This window comes from Chlorocebus sabaeus, chromosome 10 (genome assembly GCF_047675955.1).
Source record: "Chlorocebus sabaeus isolate Y175 chromosome 10, mChlSab1.0.hap1, whole genome shotgun sequence".
NCBI lineage: Eukaryota > Metazoa > Chordata > Mammalia > Primates > Cercopithecidae > Chlorocebus > Chlorocebus sabaeus.
The window spans coordinates 20,115,024-20,136,748 of record NC_132913.1 but is presented as its reverse complement, the minus strand read 5'-3'; the positions used below and the strand labels follow the sequence as shown (position 1 = coordinate 20,136,748).

The following is a 21,725-nucleotide window of genomic DNA, read 5'->3' as shown; positions in this document are numbered from 1 at the left end:
TGATCTTCCAGCTGAGAAGTGTGGTGTGGTGCAGTGACCCATAAAGAGAGCTCTCCTCAGCACCCCCGCCAAGTAGCTTTGGGGTCTCCTGTACCCGAGGGTCGGTATGCCTGTTCCCAAACCCACTTCTGCCCTTTGTTGTGAGAACTTGCTATTGTAGGTACATTGCAGATTCTTTTCAGAATCTTATGAAAGATGTGGACCATCCAGGAAAAAGGCACACCACCACACACACGCACCCAGACATACCACATATATACACATGCACACACACAATGCATACACACCCCCAGAAACAAACACGCACATACATTTTTCTCTCGTTCTCCCTAGCTTTCTTGTGCATGCACACACTCTCATTCAAACAGAAGCATTGAGTTCTGTATGCAACTGTAAAGTGCTGGCAGACTTATCACAGGTCCTGGTGACCCCCCCCCCTCACCCCTGGACCCCAGGTAGCATAGTCCCATTGAGAGTCAGAAATAGAATTCTCACTCGAATCTCTTATCTGGGATGTGCAGGAAACTACTGCAATTATCTTGACTGTCATGGGGAAACCAATTCCGTGTGTTTCGAAACAGTGAACTCCCCACCTTCTGCCCTATGTCTGCAGAGTGCTGGGAGCCAGGTGCCCTGGGAGCAGAGCCCCCCACATGGCACGCTGGGTCTCCGAGCTCCAGACGCCCCAGGCATGAGGGCAGTATGTGGCTGCGTCGTAATGATGGGAGGCCTCTTTGCTCAGAGTTTACTCGTGCAGATATTTTGAGTCACAGCACAGTTGTCCTGTGTCTTCACATTTGTGTGCTATTAACTCTGGAAAGCCTCTAATACCGTGTCTCCTTCTCCTAGTTTGATGCCATCCTGGACGTCCTGTCGTCGGCGATTGTCCTGTGGCGTTACAGCAATGCGGCCGCTGTGCATTCTGCTCATAGAGAGTACATGTAAGTGGATTCTTGTCTTTCTCCAGGCTGCAGAATCCGTGCAGATGAAGGCCACGGAATGAGGCCCTCAACACAGCTTGCCCTGCAGCTTTTGTCCCAGTGATGAGAAGAAGGTCCCCAGGTTGCTTCTGAAAGTGACTAGTGCAATGCCAGTCATGTGATAGGGTCCTCTTGGGATGGTCAGAGAGGATGTACCTTTGATTTTCTGTTCTCAGATTTTGAGGCTATTTGTTTGCTGGTCTATCCATCTGCTCATCCATCCATCCGTCCGTCCATCCATCCATCCGTCCGTCCGTCCATCCGTCCGTCCGTCCGTCCGTCCATCCGTCCGTCCATCCATCCATCCATCCATCCATCCATCCATCCATCCTTTTGCTTTTTCTTATTGGAATCTTTGTTCTCTTGCATTTTTATGTTGTTTTTCTTCTAAGTAAGAGGAATTCTCCACTGTCATTTACAGAAGACATCTTAAAGGCATTCTAAATTACTCTATTTGCCTTCTACCCCTCTCTGTATTAGGAGATGTTGCTTGCCCCAGTCTTCACATCCCATGGGTGAAGATTTTGACTTTGAAGGACTTATGTTTGTGACTCTAAAACATATGTCTTTTCCAACTTCCATCTCTTTATATCATTTGTAAATGCCAGGGTAATAAGAACACAGGTTCTGTAATCAGATTTGCTAGCTCTGTGATTATGGAAGCCAGTAACTGCTCTGTGCTTCATTCCCTCATCTGGAAAAGCAAGAAAATGACAATGCCTCCTTTGTAGGATGATTGCGATGAGTACACACACACACACACACACACAGACACAGACACACACATTCTTATGCATATCCCTATACACTAATATGTGCATATATATGTGCATGTAGTTATATGTATATATGTGCATGTATACGTGTATGTGTGGGTATCAGAGCAACAGTTTTCTCTGTCTCTGCAGCTTTTGGACAGTTAAACACAAGTGAGTAAATGTCCCTTTCTGTGGTTTGTGGTGGCACCCAGATGGAAAGTACTCTTGAGGCTGGGTGTGGTGGCTCACACCTGTAATTCCAGCACTTTGGGAGGCTGAGACAGGTGGATAACTTGAGGCCAGGAGTTCAAGACCAGCCTGACCAACATGGTGAAACCCCATCTCTACAAAAATATACAAAAATTAGCTGCGCATGATGCTGTGTGCCTGTAGCTCACCTACTCAGGAAGCTGAGGTAGAATAATTGATTGAACCCAGGAGGAGGAGGCTGTAGTGAGCCAAGATCGGTGCCACTGCACTGCAACCTAGGCGATGGAGCGAGACTTTGTCTCCGACAAGAAAGTACTGTTGAATGGGATGTTAGGCCATATTCCAACATGCAAGTGTTGCAGTACCTCTTTGAGGCCAAGAGACAGTAACATATCTGAGACTGAATATGCCAGATGGAAAACTTTTAAAAGATGACACCATAACTGACTCACTAATGAGAGCAAATCTTAATTCATGTCATTGTTAGCTTTAGTTAGTGTACAAAAACTTATTTTAAATGTTAAATGTCTATTTTAATGGGCATTAGTTTTTTTAACAAATGGAAGTATCACACTTGTGATATCACACATGATATCATTTAGGATAAAATTAATTTTTAAAAGTGAATTTGTGGTTGAAAAAAATACTAGAAAATAGTAGTAAACTGACTTTTAAAAATTTCAAATGATGGTTGAGTGTCTCTAATCTGAAAATCCAAAATTTGAAATACTCCCAAATTCAAAACTTTTTAAGCACCAACCTGATGTCACAAGTAGAAAATTCCACACCTGACCTCATGTGACTGGTCACAGTCAAAACTTTGTTTCGTGCACAAAATTACTTAAAATGTTGTCTAAGATTACCTTCAGGCTGTGTGTATAAGGTGTATATAAAACATAAATGAATTTCATGTTTAGATTTGGGTTCCATCCTCAATATATCTTATTATGTATATGCAGCCGTCCCAAAATCCAAAAAAATCTGAAACCTGAAACCCTTCTGGTCCTAAGCACTTTGGATAAAGGATACTTGACCTGTACTGTGATGACCAACCTTGACTTAACACTGGTCTAGCCAAAGGAGCAACTAATGCACTCAACCCAAGCTGTTCTGGGTATTTGAGGAACTCAGAAGTCTGGAGAGTGTAATGTAGAGAGATACTCGGATTTCAGGAGCTAGCCACTGTCTTGTCAGAGGAACACGTCGTCTTTGGTTCTATAGCTGCACTGTCCAATATGGTTGCCACTAGTGCAATATTTTAGCACTTGATATGTGGCTTGTCTGAACTGAGATGTGTTGTAAGTGTAAAATACACACTAGATTCTAAAGACTTAATGAGAAAAAGTATTTATTAATAGTTAAAAAAATTCATTATGTGTCGATATTTAGAATATTTTGGATATATTGGTTAAACTTAGTTATTTTTTTTTGCTTTAGCTTCTTAAAATGTCTTTTAGAAATTTAAAATTACACATGTGGCTTATATTATATTTGTATTGGGCAGTGCCCTCAAAGGAGAAAGTTTTTCCCGCTGCTTTTTCTTTTTTATTGCAGAGCTAATAATACATAATTTGATTTGCAATTCCAGAAAGAATTGAATTCAGAGTTTCCCAATTTCATTATTATAATTTGCTTTTTAATCTGATTTCCTTTCTGCTGAAATGAGTTTCGTACATATTAGAAAGCCACGAATAATTGTGGCTTTTCTATATTGTTAGGATCTGTGTGAATGTTTGTTACATCTGGAGGTTTTCCAAGATCAAAATTGATGAGAAATGTCTTTGCTTTCACTGTTTTTAATAATTCCTGAACAGCTAGTGTTCTTTAAAATCATATATCACTTCCCAAAAGGCAAAAACTCACAGAGGAGTTGCTTTGATTAATTCCCAGGTGATTGTTCATGTGACAATGCCAATGCATTCACTTGGAGATTCCTCATCTAGGGATTTAAGTGATACTCACAGTCCTCTGTATTGTTGGCTTGGGTTTAAAGTTTCAATCCCTGGCTTACCCCATGTAAGTTTAAAATTAATGAAATCACTGCCAGCTGAGAAGCTGATATTTGCGTATTAATGAGCATAAATGAGTTAGAAAAGCCATTGGTTTTCAGTTAGTTGCTGGAGAGTAATATTTGGAAAATATGCAACTGGCCCTTAGCTAATTCCCTTTATTTTTTTGAATTGGACCCAAAACCTTGGGATGAATCTTGAGCTTGAATTACTGAGGCAAAGCAACTCGAAACCTTCCTTAGCCTTGCCACCTGGTGATTGTGCATCCTAATTGTGGATATGATGGGGTGTTTCATACTCAGGGAAAGAGAGTTTGGCTTCAGCACCACCAGAGTGTAGCTAGCCCTAATAGTTTTTGTTTTCCATTTTAAAAAATTGTATTATTATAAATCTTTATTTTTATTTTATATTGTTAAAACATATAACATAAAATGCATTAGCCTAATCATTTTTAAGTATATGGTTCAGTAGTGTTAAGTATATTTCACGTTGTTTTGAAACAGATCCTCAGAACTTTTCTCATTCTGCAAAATTGAAACTCTACCCATTGAACTCCCCATTTTTCCCTGCCCCCTAGTCCCTAGCAATCACCATTGTACTTTCTATTTCTATGAATTTGACTACTTTAGATACCTCATATAAATGAAATTATACAGTATTTGTCTTTTTTGTGACTGGCTGATTTCACTTAGCGTAATGTCCTCAAGGATCATCCATCTTTTGTAGCATGTGACACAATTTCCTTCCTTTTAAAGGCTGAATAATCCTTTTTATTTATTTTATTTATTTTTTCGAGACTGAGTCTTGCTCTGTTGCCCAGGCTGGAGTGTGGTGGCGTGATCTTGGCTCACTGCAACCTCAGCCTCCCAGGTTCAGGCAATTCTCCTACCTCAGCCTCCGGAGTAGCTGGGACTACGGGCATGCACCACAAAACCTGGCTAATTTTTATTTTTTTGTAGAGATGGAATTTTGCCATGTTGGCCAGGCTGGTCTTGAACTCCTGGCCTCAGTGATCTGCCTCCCTTGACCTTCCAAAGAGCTGATATTACAGGTGTGAGCTACTGTGCCCTGCCTAAAGGCTGAATAATATTCTGTTGTAAATATATGCCGCATTTTGTTTATCCATTCATCCCTTTGGCCATTGTGAATAATGCTGCTATGAATGTGAGTGTTCAGATATCTCTTTGGGACCTGCTTCCAATTCATTAGGATAAATACCCAGAAGTGGGATTGCTGGATCCTATGGCAGTTCCCTTTTAAAATTTTTGAGGAACCTCTATACTATTTTTCGTAGTTGTTATGTCATTTTATAATTCTACCAACTAGTTTTTTTTAAGTTCCAAGTTTGGTTACTTTCCTGTGGTAGGAAATAAAGGTATGGAGAAGATGGACCATCAGGTTTACACATGGTCAGGATTTTCAACAGGTAAGATAGAAGGAGGGACAAGGGAATGTTATGTTTACAAGCAAGGGATTCCTAAGAAGAGACAGAATAAGCTAGTCAAGGAGGCGTGGAAGGATAATGGCAAAGTTAATAAATAGTCGCATGGATTAGAAGTCTTAATTATGGCCGGGCGTGGTGGCTCACACCTGTAATCCCAGCACTTTGAGAGGCTGAGGTGGGCAGATCCAAGGTCAGGAGTTCGAGACCACTGGCTAACACAGTGAAACCCCGTCTCTACTAAAAATACAAAAACTTAGCTGGGCATGGTGGCTGGTGCTTGTAGTCCCAGCTACTCGGGAGGCTGAGGCAGGAGAATGGCGTGAACCCAGGAGGTGGAGCTTGCAGTGAGCCGAGATCGCACCACTGCACTCCAGCCTGGGTGACAGGGTGAGACTCCATCTCAAAAAAAAAAAAAAAAAGACTAGAAGTCTTGATAGGTCAGTAATTGTTTGCATATATACTACTCTGAGAGTAGGTTGCTAAAAACCAAGATTCCATAGGTGTTTCACTTATTGGCACAGATTTAGGGAACAGTTAGTGGCTGAGGCAGGGTGGGGATGAAAGGTCAGGGATGTGGGTGAGGCCAGGTGTTATCTGGATGATCCATTTGAGATTGAAGTTACCAGGAATGTGTGTAGAATTTGGGGAGGAGGTGAAGGCCATGAAGCAGGTCTTCATCAATGAGTCTTCAGTGCAGGGAAGGGGCCAGGAGGTTGAAGGGGCAGCGCCAGGAAGGCGGTGCAGTGGGTGCCTGAGTCTGATGGCAACTGGCAGTGTTGAGGGAGGAAGCTGGGGGCGGCCACCAGGAAGAAAGACGCTTGGAGAATGTGGGATCAGAGAGGAAAAGCGGCCTCTACTGCAAAGGCAGGAAAAGCAGCTTCCTCAGAGAACAGCTACGTTTTTATTAGGGCAAGAAAGGTGTAAAGGGAAGAGTCAGAAAAGAGTTTGAGGATGTGGAGACTGGGAGGGTAGGATGAGACTGTTTGGGAGAGAAGGGAGCCAGCCTCACAGTGGGTGACAGAGGAGCCTGGGGGGTGCGGGTGGGGTTGGTGACACTGGCCTGGTGACAGTGGATTGCTATGCAACCACTCTAAAGAATGAAGCACTATCTGTGTACTTACGACGTGACCTCCAAGCTGCATTCAGTGAAGAAAGCGTGACACCAAATAGCGTGTGTGGTCTTTTCTCATTTGTTTTAACAAAAGAGGTTTGCATCCACACACACTTGTGTAGGCATATAAAGGATACAAAGGAGACTGGCAGCAGGGTCGCCTCCCCTCCAGGAGGGGGCTGGGGACAGAGGAAGGAGGGGGACACATTTTCTTTATGACAAGCAGAGCTGTCCAATAGATGCTTGGTGGCGATGGCAGTGTTCTGTATCTGTGCTGTGCGATATGGTAGTCACTAGCCACATGTGGTCATTGTGTACTTGGTATGTGGATAGAGTCACTGAGGAACTGGATATTGACTGATTGAGATGGAGTCTCGCTTTGTGGCCCAGGCTGGAGTGCAGTGGTGTGATCTCGGCTCACTGCAACCTCTGCCACCCTGGTTCAAGCAATTCTCCTGCCTCAGCCTCCCAAGTAGCTGGGATTACAGGCATGTGCCACTATACCTGGCTAATTTTTTATATTTTTAGTAGAGACAGGGTTTCACCATGTTGGCCAGTCTGGTCTCAAACTCCTGACCCCAGGTGATCCACCCTCCTCAGCCTCCCAAAGTGTTGGGATTATAGGCGTGAGGCACCGCTGTGCCCAGCTGGAACTGGATTTTTAACTTGATTTAATTTTAAAGAATTTAAATAGGCCCATGCAGCTAGTGGCTACTGTATTGGACAATGTCTCTTTAGATGGGTCATTTTTAACCTGTTTTCAAAAAACAGACAAAAGTTCTTAATAAATGAAGATTGAGGAGATTTGGAAATGAGAGGGTGATACTGAGGAAAGGAAGGAGGTGCTGGAGATGGAGGGCATGGGGAGAAATGAGTATAGGAGGAACTTGGCAGGGCCGAATGACATGGAATTTCACGTCTGTCCCTGCCATTCTCTGCCCTGTGTACTGTGTAAGGCCCCAAGAAGAACAGCCTCCTGCCACCATGAGCTGTGAGGGCCGTGGGATGCTTGCCACAGAAGGTCCAGCTTGACGCTCATTGGGGGTCTGTGACATTTTGCATATGATTGCAGCACAGGTGGGGCGGTGTGGAGGCGCCCCAGGCCCAGCTGTCTCCTGGGCTGTCAGTCAGCTTGCTGAGATGGAGGTGAAGGCAGATGGGAGATGTTCACCTGGACAGCCTTCTAATTCTACAACACGGAGTCACAATGCAGCCCGAGAGGTGGTTCTCCTGTTCCAAATGTACCTCCCAATGGTGTTCTGATCAGCTGCACATTGGGGTGGGAATTGGAGGGCCCGCAGTGGATGTCTTGAGAGAGGCATAAGCCCTTTGTGTGTCTGCCCGTGTGAAACAGACGGGCCCACGGATTCTTACCCAGGCTGCTTGCTCTGCATTCTTTTCCAATTTGCTGAGCCACATGCGTCGACCTGAAAACCACCAGTCAACAGGATAGCTTGATAGCCTTTTGATGACTGACTTTACCAGCACCCTCACTGCTGTTGGAAACAATTCCAGAAATTTAAAAAGAAAAGTAACTCATTCAGTCAAGAAGTGATGGATTGGTAATTTGCTTTTGAACTGCAAAGGCAATGAGTTACACCAAGAACATATTAAAATAGTATCATGTCTCCCTGCGTTCTTCCTGTAGGGTGTTTGATCTGGCCCTAAATCAGAGGCTCTGAGAAAGTGAATCCTATTTACTCCACATTTGTCTAGTGCTCTTAAATTGACAAAGCTCTTGAATGTGTTTTAACTCAAGAGCAGAACCTGAACTAGAGGAATAAATAACTTCAGAGATGCCCTCGATGGCTGATGAGAGTCAAGGCAGAAGGTGGAGCTGTTTCAGCAGGACGGGAGCTCCTCCGCCTTGAGAAGTATGAATTTTACTCGCCAGGAGACAGAAAGGAGTGGCCCTCCACTGTCCTGAACAGGACAGATGAAAGCAGGCATGACACAGACATGACCCTACTGGGCTATGATGCTGCAGGTAAGATGTACTAGAGGAAGGAGTGTAGACTTGGTCCCTGTTATGGGCTCAATTGTGTCCCCTAAAAAGATATGTTGAAGTCCTCACCCCCCAGTACAGAAGAATGTGACCTTATTTGGAAACAGGGTCTTTGCAGATGGAAACAAGTGAAGATGAGGTTATGCTTCATTAGGGTGGGGCCTGATCTGATATGACTAGTATCCTTATAAGAAGAGAAAGCAGAGACAGTCAGACACTAGTAGACCGCCATGGGACAAGGGGGCAGAGACTGTAGTAATGCATCTACAGGCCGAAGAGTGCCAAAGATTTCAGCAAAGACCAGAAGCTGGAAGAGGGAACTTCCCTGTAAGTTTAACGGGGAGTGTGACCCTGTGGACACATTGATTTCAGACTTGTAGCCTCCAGAACTGTGAGACAATACATTTCTGTTGTTTAAGCCAGTGGTCCCCAACCCTTTTTAGCACCAGCGACTGATTTCATGGAAGACAGTTTTTCCACAGGCTGGGGTTGGGTGGGGGATAGTTTAGGGATGATGCAAGCACATTACATTTACTGTGCACTTTTAGGGTTTGTGCTCCTATGAGAATCTAATGCCATTGCTGATCTGACAGGAGGTGGAGCTCAGGCAGTAATGCAATTGATGGGGAGTGGCTGTAAATACAGATAAAGCAGGTGACAGTCTGTGGCCTGGGGATTGCAGACCCCTGGTTTAAGTCACTCAGTTTGTAGTGCTGTATTGTGGCAGCCGTGCAAAGCTAATGTAGTCCTGAGAAGAGTCCTCCATCAGAGCTGCCCTCTGCTGCTTACCTGCTGTGTGACACCACATGATTTATTCGTCTTTCAGAACCCCAGTTTTCTCATCCATGAAAGGGAGGGAGGGTCATGACAGCTGCCAAGTGGCATCATGGTGAAGATCAAACATGGCATTGAATAACTTACTTTCCATCCCTAAAATTTTGGAAATTTTTTTTGTCATCCTGGAAGAGTTTGAAATTGTCTACCCTAGCATTTTGTTTTGCTTTTCAAGAACATGGAATAAAAGAATTTGTAAATAAAAATGTAAGAAAACCCAGACATACACTTCAGCACATTTAGAAAGTTACTTTTGACTTAGCAACAAGGGATAGTCATGTAGTGAAGGGATAAAAAGATTGTGTCTCGATGCCTCAATTTCATTCCCACCCCCGCCCATGATGTGCAGTAAGAAATGCGTGGGGCAAGACAAAGTAATATGTGTTTACTGTAAACAGTTAAGGTAATTCATAAAGATGCAGAGAATATAGTGAAACTCACTTGTTACTGGGCCTTCCAGGGATAACCAGAGCTAACATTTTGATGTATGCCCCGTGTGTGTGTGTGCGCGTGCATGCACGCATGTGCGTGCACACACGTATATCCATTTAGCTTTTTTTAAAACATAGACATGATCTACATACAGTTTTTTTGAAAACTGTTTTTTTCTTTATTTAACACCATCGTTTGAACATCTTTCCATCCATGAATAAATAGAGGTTTGTTATTTTTTGATAGCTATGTGGTATTCTATGTATGGATTTAGCCTATTTTAGCAATTTTATGCTGAAGACATGGGTTATTTCCTATGTCTTGAGGTTAGAAAAAATCCGGAATAACTGTCCTTAAACATTTGTATTTTAATGCCTGTCTTCTTGTTTCTTTAGGATAAATTACTAGAAGTCTGGGTCAAAGAAAATGCTCACATAATTTTGATGACCAGTGTCAAGCCATGCTCCAAAAGTGTCATACTCATTTAGCACTAGCGGGGGTGAAAATGTTTATTCTCCTTTGCCAGCACTAAGTGTTATAATTCTTTTTATCAGCAATGCTAATTCTCCATGTTAATGTGCATTTCTTTAGTTAGCAGCCTAGTTGAACATATTCTCATATGCTTTGGGAGCATTTGCATTTCTTTTGGGAAATGGGTTGCCAGAATTTCAGATGGGAATGAAAAGCCTTTTATTTCCATCTTGGGACAGTTCCCAGACTGTGGAACCTAGGCAACTAAGGAAGCACAACTTAGTAATTGACCAGGTAGTTCCTGCTTTGCCTTCACCACTCATATTCTTTTTCCGCAGTGCCATGGGTGTTTTTTGTTTAAAGATCTAATTACCTGCATTTAATTAATGTATTGGTCTATTGACTTGTCCATCTCCCTCACAAGCCTTTAGGCTCACCGAGGCAACAGTATTCCTTAACTGCCTTCTTTTTATCCCTAACCCCTAGACTCATGCCTGGCATTTAGTAGGTGCTCATAAAGAATTGCAGAATGAAAGACTTAACTATGGAATTTCTTCATCTTAAGTAAGGTTTGGATGACCCTTACTAAGATGATAGTAATAACCATGTACTGAGCCCGTGATTTGTGTTATGTATTATGCTGGACTCTCTTAAGTAGAGGTATTATTTAACACCAGGTGGAGAAGGTAACTTTTGTTCCTGAAGGCTCCTGGTTAGTGATGGATAGAACTGGAGTTTAAACAGGGGCCTTGCTTGCTCTGAAATTTGCTCATAACCACTGTGCAATGCTACCTCTCCAAATGGTCATTTGCATGACTCAGTTTCACCAGTCTGACATTCCACTTGCCCTCTCCTTCCTCCTGGAAATGCATCTTCCTAGCAATTAGCTGCAAGCCAAAATTAACTAGAGGGAGAGGGAAGGTGGTTATGGATCCAAAAAAATGAAGAACTATAAAATTCTCCAATTTGAAATGCAGTCCTGGGCTTTGGTTCTAACTGCAAGGTGGGGAAATGGCTGGCAGTTGGCCAGACACAGGTAAACTGCCTGGGCCACTGCAGGGCAGTCTAGGAGCCAGGTTGGTGTTCCCAGGAGCTAGTATTCATTTCCTGGGTCCCCTGGCAGAAGGCAGCCATGACAAGTAACTGGGCTGGGGCCCTGTGGCTTTGCCATCAAGGAGTCATAACTGGCCTTTGTCTGCAGCTGTAGCCTGTCCTCTGGCACCTGCTGCCAGGAAGCATTTGCCCAAAGGAGTGTGTTCTATCCCTGGAGTGCCAGGGCCTAGCGCTATGGATGGGGCCGTGTTTCACCCTGAGGGTGGTCACCCTTTGGACACTTGCACCTGGAAGTCATGGTGTTTGGCATCCTGCTCCCTGCTGCCCTCGGTCAGCTGCTGCCTGTACGTGGAGGTGAGCAGGCTGAGTTCAGGAAGACAGGCACGAGGGTGAGGTCCTTCTCCCTTTGTGATCACCTTTGTCAGTGGAGATTTGGGCAAGCTCCTTCCCTTCTCAGATGTCCTGTGTTCAGAAGAAATCTCTGTGGGCTTGTTTTCCCCACAGCTGTCTTTGAAGTTTTAGGGTCAGAGCATGGCATGTTTTTTTCTCATTTCTGTCCCAGATTTTGTTCAGGGTGTTTGCTACCGGACATTTAAAATTCTATTTGACTTTATGTAGGTCCTGCCATTGACTACAAATCAATACCAAAACGTTGATGTTAGGTTATGACTGATGCTTACTTTCTCCTTAGACGTTTGAAATTTTCTGAAAAAAAATTTATAAGATACCTATGCAGTTTTTGTAATCATATCAAGCATACTTTTTCCCTTTAGTGGGGTACGGGGGGAAGCAAGCCAGTGTCAGAACAAAGACTAAAGCTCTCATTTCCCCTGTGCTGGCATTGCCTTCCTGTGATTAGCCCACCGGGTGCTATTGTGCGTACACCGTCAGCACCGCTGGGTGCATTTACCTCCCTTATGGAGGGCCCTACCACAGCGCATGTCGCCTTCCTCGGGTGTCCATGAAATTACATCGAATGGAATTCTGGTGATTTTTTTCCTCCCCATCTCGTGCCTTTCTCTGAGTAGTTGCACCCTTTGAGCTTTCAGTCAGTGTGGGTTTGACCAGCATCTTTCTGTAGCATGATTCAGCTTGTTCCTGTCGCTAAATAGGAGGCATTTAAATACAACCTTGAGTGGTTTTTCATCGTTCCTGCCCACTCGGTAAGATCGTTATGAGAAACACGTGAGATAATAAAGGGACGTTCTTGGCACAGTGTTTGACCTGAAGGAGGCACTCCATACATGGCGGTTATTTTTAGCAGGCTTTCCAGGCAAAATAGAGATAGGTGGTTTTTATAAAGTAGCTTTATTAAAATATAATTCACATAGCATACTATCATCCATTAAAGAGTACGGTTCAATGGCTTTTAGTATAGTCAAAGTCGTGCCTCCATCACCACAGTCTGTTTCAGAACATTTTCATTACCACAAAAAGTCCCACTCCGGGTAGCCTTCGCCACCCAGCCCCTCCCAGCCCTCCTTCGCCATGCCCAGGCCCAAGCAGCCACTGTCTATTTCCTGTCCTTAGAGATTTGCCTGTGTTGGACATTTCATATACATGGAATCATGTACTCTTGGTCCTTTGTGGCCTAGCATATCTTTTCTTTCTTTTCTTAGTCACTCAGGGTAGTATGGTCAGCTTCACCCACGCTGTGGTGTGTCAGTTCTCCATTTCTATTGTGGCATCGTATTCCATTGTATGGATATGCCACAGTTCAGTGATCCATTCATCAGTTGATGGGCATTTGTGTTGTTTCTGCCTTGGGGCTATGATCAAGGATGCTGCTGTAAATGTCCCTGTGCTAGTGTTTGTGGGAAAATATGTTCTCCTTTTTCTTTCTTGGGGATAGAGCTAGGAGTGGAATTGCTGTGTGTCATTGTTTGGGCTGCTGTAATGAAATATCATAGACTGGGTGGCTTATAAACAACAGACATTTATATCTCACAGTACTGGAGGCTGGGAAGTCTAAGATGAAGGCGGATTCAGTGTCTGGAGAGGGCCTGATTCATAGATGGCATTTTCTTGACGTGTCCTCATATGGCCGAACAGGCAAGGCAGCTCTCTGGGGCCTCTTTTATGAGGACACTAATCCCATTCATAAGGGCTCTGGCCTCCATGACCTAGTCACCTCCCAAAGGCCCCAGCTCCTAACACCATAGCCCTGGAGGTAAGGGTTTTAACATCTAAATTGTGGAAACCTGTAGCCCCGGCACTGGATTATATGATAACTCAATGCTTAACATTTGAGGAATTGTCAAAACGTTTTCCAAAGTGGCAATGTCAGTTTACATTCCCACCAGCAGGGTACGCAGGCTCCAACTTCTCATCCTTGCCAACTCTTGTTATTATCTGTCTTTTTGGTTCCAGTCATTCTAGTGTGCGTGAGTGGTATCTCAGTGTGGTTTTGATTTGTACTTGAGTGTTATTAAAGTACTATTGAAGTAGTGGGTCATTGTTCTGAAGGAAACTTCCAGGAGGCCCTGCAACTCACTGACATTTGTTCTGCCGCCTCTTCACCACTCTGCAGAGGCTGGCTTGTGAGCTCACGGACTGAAGCTTGATTTTAATGGCACAAAGTCAGGGGACTCAGATGAATCAAGCTCAAAGAACTGACATGCAAACGTGGATAGGATAGCAGTTTATTAGTGGATGCAAAGTATCTCCATTAGAAGACCTTGTCTGGTGTCTGCTATGGACTGGGTGTTTATGTCCTCCCTGAAATTCGTGTATTGAAGCCCTAATTCCCAATGTGATGGTTTTAGGAGGTATGGGTGCTTTGGGAAGTAACTAGAGTTAGATGAGGTCATGAGGTTGAGGCCCCTATGATGGGATTAGTGCCATGATGAGAAGAGGGAGAGAGGCCAGCACTTGTTCCCTCTGCCTTGTAAGGACACAGTCTGTGAGCCAGGAGGAGGGCCCTCACTGAAATCTGACAATGCTGGCACCCTGATCTCAGAACTTCAGCCTCCAGAACTGTGAGAAAGTCACTGTTGCTTAAGCCACCCAGTCTGTGGTATTTCGCTGTAGCAGCCTGAGCTCTGACAGTGTCCATGTGGTTTCCTCCCTCTTTCTCCCTGCAGGTAGACCCCATGTAGGGATCCTGGGCCTTGGAACAAGCAGGGATTGGGTGAATACAATATTTAGGGCCATCAGCCTCTGATTGCCTGATCTGTCAGTCTGTATTTTAGAGATGTGGTTTGGGTCTAAATGGAAACCACCTTTGAGACCAGAACACTGGCCAAGGTTCTTTCCCTTTGGGCAACACACTTTGCAGTAATCTGCCCTCTTTTCCCTTATAACTATCTTTTTTGTGTTTTCCTAGCAGACCAACCCCCTTCCTGATTAATAAGCCTTTTCTTTGGTTATGTGGATACTGTGATCATCTGCTGATAATTGAGACTTTCTATTCTGTTTCAATTGCAGATTTTCTAAGTGCCTGTAGGCCCTAGACCTAGAGCTATGGATCTTACAGCCTGACGGGGAACCATGGCCCGGGAGCTGAGGGGTTTTTGTATAGTTCCTTTTCTAATCTGATAGGTTTTGACCTAAAAGTTTAACTCTGAAGATAGTTTTATTACTGACTTTCTTAGTATGCTTCAGGCACTATGCTAAGTATATTCTATATTCTGTCTCATTTAATCCTAGAACAGTCCTGTGAGATAGAGGTTTTGCTCTTCCAGTTGTATAGGTGGCAGATGGAGGTTTAGAGGCTCTCGGGGTGGACAGAGGCCCAGAGCTGTAGAGCTGGAGTCCTGCTGGTGGGGCGAGGATTCGTGCCCTGCGCTGCTGACCTCCAGAGCCTGGGGCTGCCTTCGCTTCAAGGCAGCAGCGCATGTCCTGCTCAGGTGGGAGGCCCCAGGGAGTTCTCTCTCACTGTGGACTCCCCGGAGGAAAGAGGAGGAAGAGAACAGCTGTGAACAGCCCCAACCTCAGTCGCTGCCACCAGGGTGTCTCACAGATTTCCAGCAAGCTGGACGGGGGAGCCCAGAAGGGGTTTTTGGGCAGAGTCGCCTTTCATTTTCCCTACAGCCCCGAAGGAAGTTGTTTTCCCAATTTGAAAGGCAAAAAAAATGATGTTTTAGGTTTGTGCTATACATGATGTAGTACCCTTTGCTTCCATTTCCTCATCTGTTAGTTTAAGGTTGAAACTTCTCATCTTACCTGCCTTAAGAAAAGGATTAAAAGACATTGCTGTGAGACTTGAAAAGTGCATGTATGCACACGTGCACGCTCCCTCTAAATATATATACACAGAATGTAAAACATACAAATAAGGCCAGGTGTGGTAGCTCATGCCTGTAATCCCAGCACTTTGGGAGGCCGAGGTGGGCAGATCACTGGAGGTCAAGAGTTCGAGATCAGCCTGGCCAACGTGGCGAAACCCTGTCTCTACTAAAAATACAAAAATAAGCCGGGCGTCATGGTGCGTGTCTGTAGCCCCAGCTACTCAGGCAGCTGAGGCAAGAGAATGGCTTGAACCGGGAGGTGGGGGTTGCAGTGAGCCAAGATCGTGCAGTTGCATTCCAGCCTGGGCAACAGAGTGAGACTCAGCCTCAAAAAAAAAAAAAAAAAAAAAAAAAAAAAAAAACCACATAAATAAGTAAATGTATAAAATATTTATACATATAAAAGTAATATATATTACTTAATGTGAAATCTACCCTTTTAATTAGGTGTACAATACTGTATTGTTAACTATAGGCAGGTCTCCAGAACTTATTCATCTTGTATCACTGAAACTTTATGCCCCTTTGATCAGTAATTCCCATTTGCTCCTCTCCCCTTAGATTCTTAAACACAAACCACTAGAGGGAGAAATGTCTGAAAGGACTTTAGTATTTGGACAGGAAGATTGCTCCAGGCTTACATGGAAGAGTTAATAAAAATCCTCTTTCCATAGGTTTCTTAGGGCGACAGAACTGGTAAATTGCTATTTATTTGCTTTTGTGTTTGTTGCTACAAGGAATTGGGAGTGTGGGTGTTAGCACCCACCAAAATTTGTTCCTTGGCATTTTCAGTCAGGACAGTGCTTGCTTTGTGTGTGTGTGTGTGTGTGTGTGTGTTTAAGTGAGAAAAACAATGTGTACGATATGTCAGTGGCATGGAAGTCACCTGTGAACAACCAGGACATGAATCTTGCCTGCTTTCAAAATCCAAGTTCAAATTCTCCTCCTCTTCCAAGGTGACTGAGGCTGAGATTATGGAAAAACCAGGTTTCTATAGATGTAATCTTCCAGAATACGAGGACATGTGTTAGAATCTGAAATTGAGTACTTTTCCAAAATACTAGTGGTATAAGGTGTCTGATAAGTCTTGTCTGGGAGAGCAGATGGAAGTTGGGGAAATGAGACGTTCAGGTCCCTGTATCTCAGTGCTCCCCTTACCCCGAGCACGGTACTTTGCTGGCGTCATCAAGACCAATCTGGCTCAATATCTGTTCTTCCTCAAGGATTCACTTGGCTGTTTGGGTTGAAAACTCAGGAAAGGTGGTCACAGAGAGACTCTTTATGGCCTTTTCTAAGTAGAATAAAGATAATTTTTTTTTTTTTTTTTTTTTTTTTGAGATGGAATCTCGCTCTGTCACCCAGGCTCGAGTGCAGTGGTGCAATCTCAGCTCACTGCAACCTCTGCCGCCCGGCTTCAAGTGATTCTCCTGCCTCAGCCTCCTGAGTAGCTGGGATTACAGGAGCCCGCCACCACACTTGGCTAAGTTTTTTTGCATTTTTAGTAGAGACAGGGTTTCATCACATTGGCTAGGCTGGTTTCAAACTCCTGACCTCAAGTGATCCACCCGCCTTGGCCTCCCAAAGTGTAACCTTGGCCAGGCGTGAGCCACTGTGCCTGGCCAAGGTTAATTTACAAATCAATCTTGAGGAATTTCCATGACAGGTTAGTGAATGTAAACTCCATTCTTGTTTGAAATTTCAGGTCATTGTCTGCATCTGTGGAATGGTGGCTGGTGGTCTGGTTTGTGGTTGGATAGCTGTTCTGTTGGTGTAGCCTGCATTTTGTTTCCTATGTGAGAAGGTAACATTTGTTTTTTTGTTTTTTTTAAAAATGTCCAGTTTTATCAATCAGAGCCTTATCAAGAGCTGCATTTTCTAACACCTGACCCTGATATTTACTCATTCATTTAATGAGTAAAATATTCGGTTTGATTCAGCCCACCCTGGGCTGGCTGCTTTTTGAGGCACGAAACCAGCTCTCTGCTCTCCTGGACCTAAAGAAGGAGACGGGCAGGGAAGTGACTGCAGAGAGTAGGCAGAGCTGTGAAGGAAACAGAGCAGGGTGATGTGACAGCATGTGAGGAGGACCACTGTGAGGTTGAGGGCCAAGGAAGGTCACTGAGTAGGTGCCACTTCAACCTTTGGTGACACTTCAACAAAGGAGACTTGAGAAAAAGCATCGCTGGACCGAAGGATTGCAGCAAACAAAGGGCCTGAGGTGAGACCAGCATCGTGTGTTTAAAAGTCAGAAAAAGAGGCTCCTGTGGCGGGGCCCAATTAGTGAAGGGCAAAGGTGAGATGCAGCTGAGCCTCGGGAGCCTGGGGAGGAAGTTTTGATTATAGGAGCAGTAGGAGGCCACGGGTGCATTATTAAGCCTTGGGGTGATGTGATCTGCTTATATAATTAGCCTTGGAGAGCTCAGATGGTTTATTACAGGAGAACCCTGACATTCTTGTGAACATGGAAGGCCCTGTGTTTCTTTAAAAATGAACATATTTTCATTCATCTCACTGATTTGTAACAGTGGCGCGTACTTGTAGAACCAATATGTTTCAATTAATAGGAATTTTCAAGTGAGTGTTTTCCTGTCCTCCATTCCTCATAAAAGATCACAGTGAACAGTTTGGTGCATGTGCTTCCAGAATACTTACTTTGCAGAGAAAGTGTGATGCATGCCCGTATGCTTTACACGCACATGCGTACACACACACACACACACACACACACACACACACAACTAGGTGTAATGAAAATAGGCTCTTTCTGTTGATATTGTTCTAGAGCCCGGTCCTTCTTCCTAACAAAACCAAGGACATAAAAAAACTCCCTATATATGTAACCTATTCTTGTTAATGACCTCATGGAGTTCTTCTGTTGGCTATACCATAATTTATTTAACAGTCTATCAGGAAATCTGAGTTGTTCCAGCTCTTGCTCTTTTATGTTGCAATGACATTTTCGGCTGGCGCATGAATCTGGGCACACCTCTTTGTTTATTTCTTTAGGCCCTGTGCTTGAGATGTGGGGTACTTTTTTCTTTAATAAGAAACAACTAAACTGAGTTTCAACGCCCATAGTGTAGCCCCACACGTATTCTGAATGAGAATGAAGGCTGGTTTGTTGGTAAGGGGATGCATTACACCAGAGACCTGTCACTCCCCAAATATGGGGGGCTTGCAATTTGCCACTGATCTGTAATCTTGATTGTTCGTGGAGTGGTTGCTGTGATTGGAAACACTGCCAGCCACAAATGCACAGAACAATGAGGAACATATGTAGGGAATGGTAAGCTCACCTATTTGATATGCACATGAAGCCAGCAGTATTCCCCAAGCGGCCTTCACTGTGTGGGCACAGCTGCAGGTCTGTATTAGGTTGCTTTTCCTGATATCATGAGTAACTAAAGCCAGGGACAGGCTTACAAACAATAGACTACAGAAAGCTGGGTCTGCCCTTTGCATAATTAACCTGCAATTCTGCATTTCAAGAAATGTGATTGAGGCAGTAGCAAGCATGTTAAGGATAAAATACATGTTTCTTTATTATTGGATCCACATGCTGCAAATATCATATCCTATCAAAAGCAAAGGAGCTTAGCGAGGAGGAGTTGGCTGATGAAACGTCTTGGGAGAAAGAAATGATTCCAGAGTTATTTTTCCACGTCTGTTGTTATACCCAGTCCCTAAGACAGTCCAAGAAGATAGGCTTTACTGAGATGTTTGGGAGGAATTGCACAGCACTTGGGGCTTGTTGTGTTATCTCGACAGGAGGCCTTGTGTGCAGATTTTGGAGAACAACTTCTTTGCTCGTGGCACATCCAGCTTTAATAGCTGGGCCAGGATTTGGGTGCAGATTGGTATCTCTGCCTAAGTGGCTGACCCCCAGACACAGATGCTCTAGACTTCTCACTTTTGGCTTGTCAAGGATACAAGATTATGGTCTCGTGCTGAATGCACGTACCTGAACTTTGTTTTGAAACCAGCTGAGTCCATCCTACCTGTGATATTATGAAATACTTATTTGGTCTTCTTCCCGGTTTCTTGGCATAACAACTCCTAAAATTTTTAGAATCTTCAAAATTATGTGTCCTATTGAATGCTAATGAGTTCACTGATGGCTGGCAGCTCCTGGGTAGCTTCAGGATGAGGTTGGTCACCTGAAAGACCGAGGCAGAATTTAGAGGGTTGGGACTTCCAGCCCCACCCCCAGCCTCTGGCCAGGAGAAGGGAACTGAAAGTTAAGTTGATGTGCCCAGTGGTTTAATCAATTACGCCTGCACAAGGAAGCCTCCATAAAAACCCATAATGCCAGGGCTCAAAAAGCTCCAGATACCTGAACACGTGGAGGGTGGTGCACCCCAGAGGGCATGGAAGTGCTGTACCCACTTCTCCTGTGCCTTGCTCCATGCATCCCTTCTTCTGTATCCTCTGTAACAATCCTTTATAATAAACCAGTCAATATAAGTTAAGTGTATCCCTGAGTTCTATGAGCCACTTTAGTAAAACAATTGAACCCAAGGAGAGTGCGTCATGGGAACCCTAATTCCTAGCCAGTGGGTCAGAAGTACAGGTAGAAAACACCCTGGGGCTTGGGGTTGGCCTTGGAAGTGGGGCAGTCTGGTGGGACTGAGCCCTCACCCTGTGGGATCTGACACCATCACTGGGTGGGTAGTGTCAGAATTGAACTGGAGGATACCCAGCTGCTGTCTGCTGAATTGCTTGCTTAGTGTGTGGGGAAAATCTCAATACATTTTGGTGTTCAGTGGCCACAGAAGTCTTCCGTCATGCCTGCTGTTGAGTGAGAGAATAGGAAAGTAACTTGAGTTTGGTTTTTTCATACCCACACACCACCTCGCCTTCATCGGCCTCTGTCCACTGCCTCTTTCTGCCCATTCACTAGCTAGGGAGGTGGGTACTGGCATGAAAAACTCCTTGGGGACACATTTAGGATATTAGTCACAGTACATATTTCAGTGGCCTTTTAAAAGGGGGATGATTTTATGGCAAAGTAAAACAAAACTGTTAGCCCCCTTACTCCCTACTCTGCATCGGAGCCAGACTGATATAAGCTGATAGAAGTTGTTGGAGCTCAGGCCAGAAAGAATCAACCACAGTTGAGGAAATGGAGAAAAGGATATGTCAGTTTCTCCTTGGATCCTAAGCTTGATAATACTGGACTGGCTCATTTCAAAGGAAGGGCGTGTGTTGTGTGTGCGTGTGCTTGTCTGTGCACATGGCTATGTGTTGAGCAATTTTATTGTGGGCGAAAATATATTTGCACATTAGCTACTTTCCAGAAATAACTACTTTGATTTATTCATCATCCAACCCCAGCGGGAAGCCCAGGTTATTAAATTTAGTTCCAAAGAAGGCATATGTTACTGAGTTAAAGAAAAAGCCTCAACCTAGTCATTAGTTTTGTTTGTTTTTTTCTTCTATAGAATAAAAATGGTTTGGGGAGATTTGTTGAGGAAGCCTTCTTTGAATTTCTCTGGGGCCCATTTTATATTGAGAAGTAGGCCCGGCACAGTGACTCATGCCTGTAACCCCAGCACTTTGGGGGGGCAAGGTGGGAGTGTCGCTTGGGCCTAGGAGTTTGAGACCAGTCTGGGTAACATAGTGAGGTGCCCTGTCTCTACAAAAAATGAAACAAATTAGCTGGGCATGGTGGTGCACACCTGTAGTCCCAGGTACTCAGGAGGCTGAAGTGGAAGGATCGATTGAGGCTAGAAGGTTGAGGTTACAGTGAGCCTTAATCCCACCACTGAACTCCAGCCTGGGCAACAGAGTGAGACCCTGTCTCAATATATGTGTTACACACACACACACACACACACGCAGACACGGAAGTCAATCAAGGGGGCATTTTTTTTCGCTAACTGTCTTCTAGAGAGTAGAATCAGAGGGCATCCACAGCGAAAGATGGGTTGTTTCTGGGGCATTTCTAGCATGAACTTTTAGGGAGAAGGGCTTGAAGAAAGAGTAGATGCGTCCCCTTCCCTGGCCTCTACATATCTTTTGCTTCTGGTTCGAGACTCAGATGGGGACATGGTGTCTAATCTTCCTGTGAAGGCCTGGACTGGCTGCGAGGTGGGAAGTGGCCTTGGTGGGCACTGATGCCAGCCCTTTCCTTCCAGTGTAAGAATCCGCCCAACTGCATTCCTATCACAGCCCCGATGGTAACCTTCC

The 21,725-nt window shown here is 44.4% G+C and overlaps 1 protein-coding gene across 1 annotated transcript in view; it reads left to right on the top strand.

Moving 5' to 3' along the window:
* TMEM163 (transmembrane protein 163) overlaps positions 1-21,725 on the top strand; it is a 258,331-nt gene that overhangs the window by 163,043 nt on the left and 73,563 nt on the right. The window contains exon 4 of the mRNA XM_007964806.3: positions 850-941. Within this exon, the coding sequence (XP_007962997.1) occupies positions 850-941 (92 nt within the window). The remainder of the gene's footprint in view (positions 1-849; positions 942-21,725) is intronic.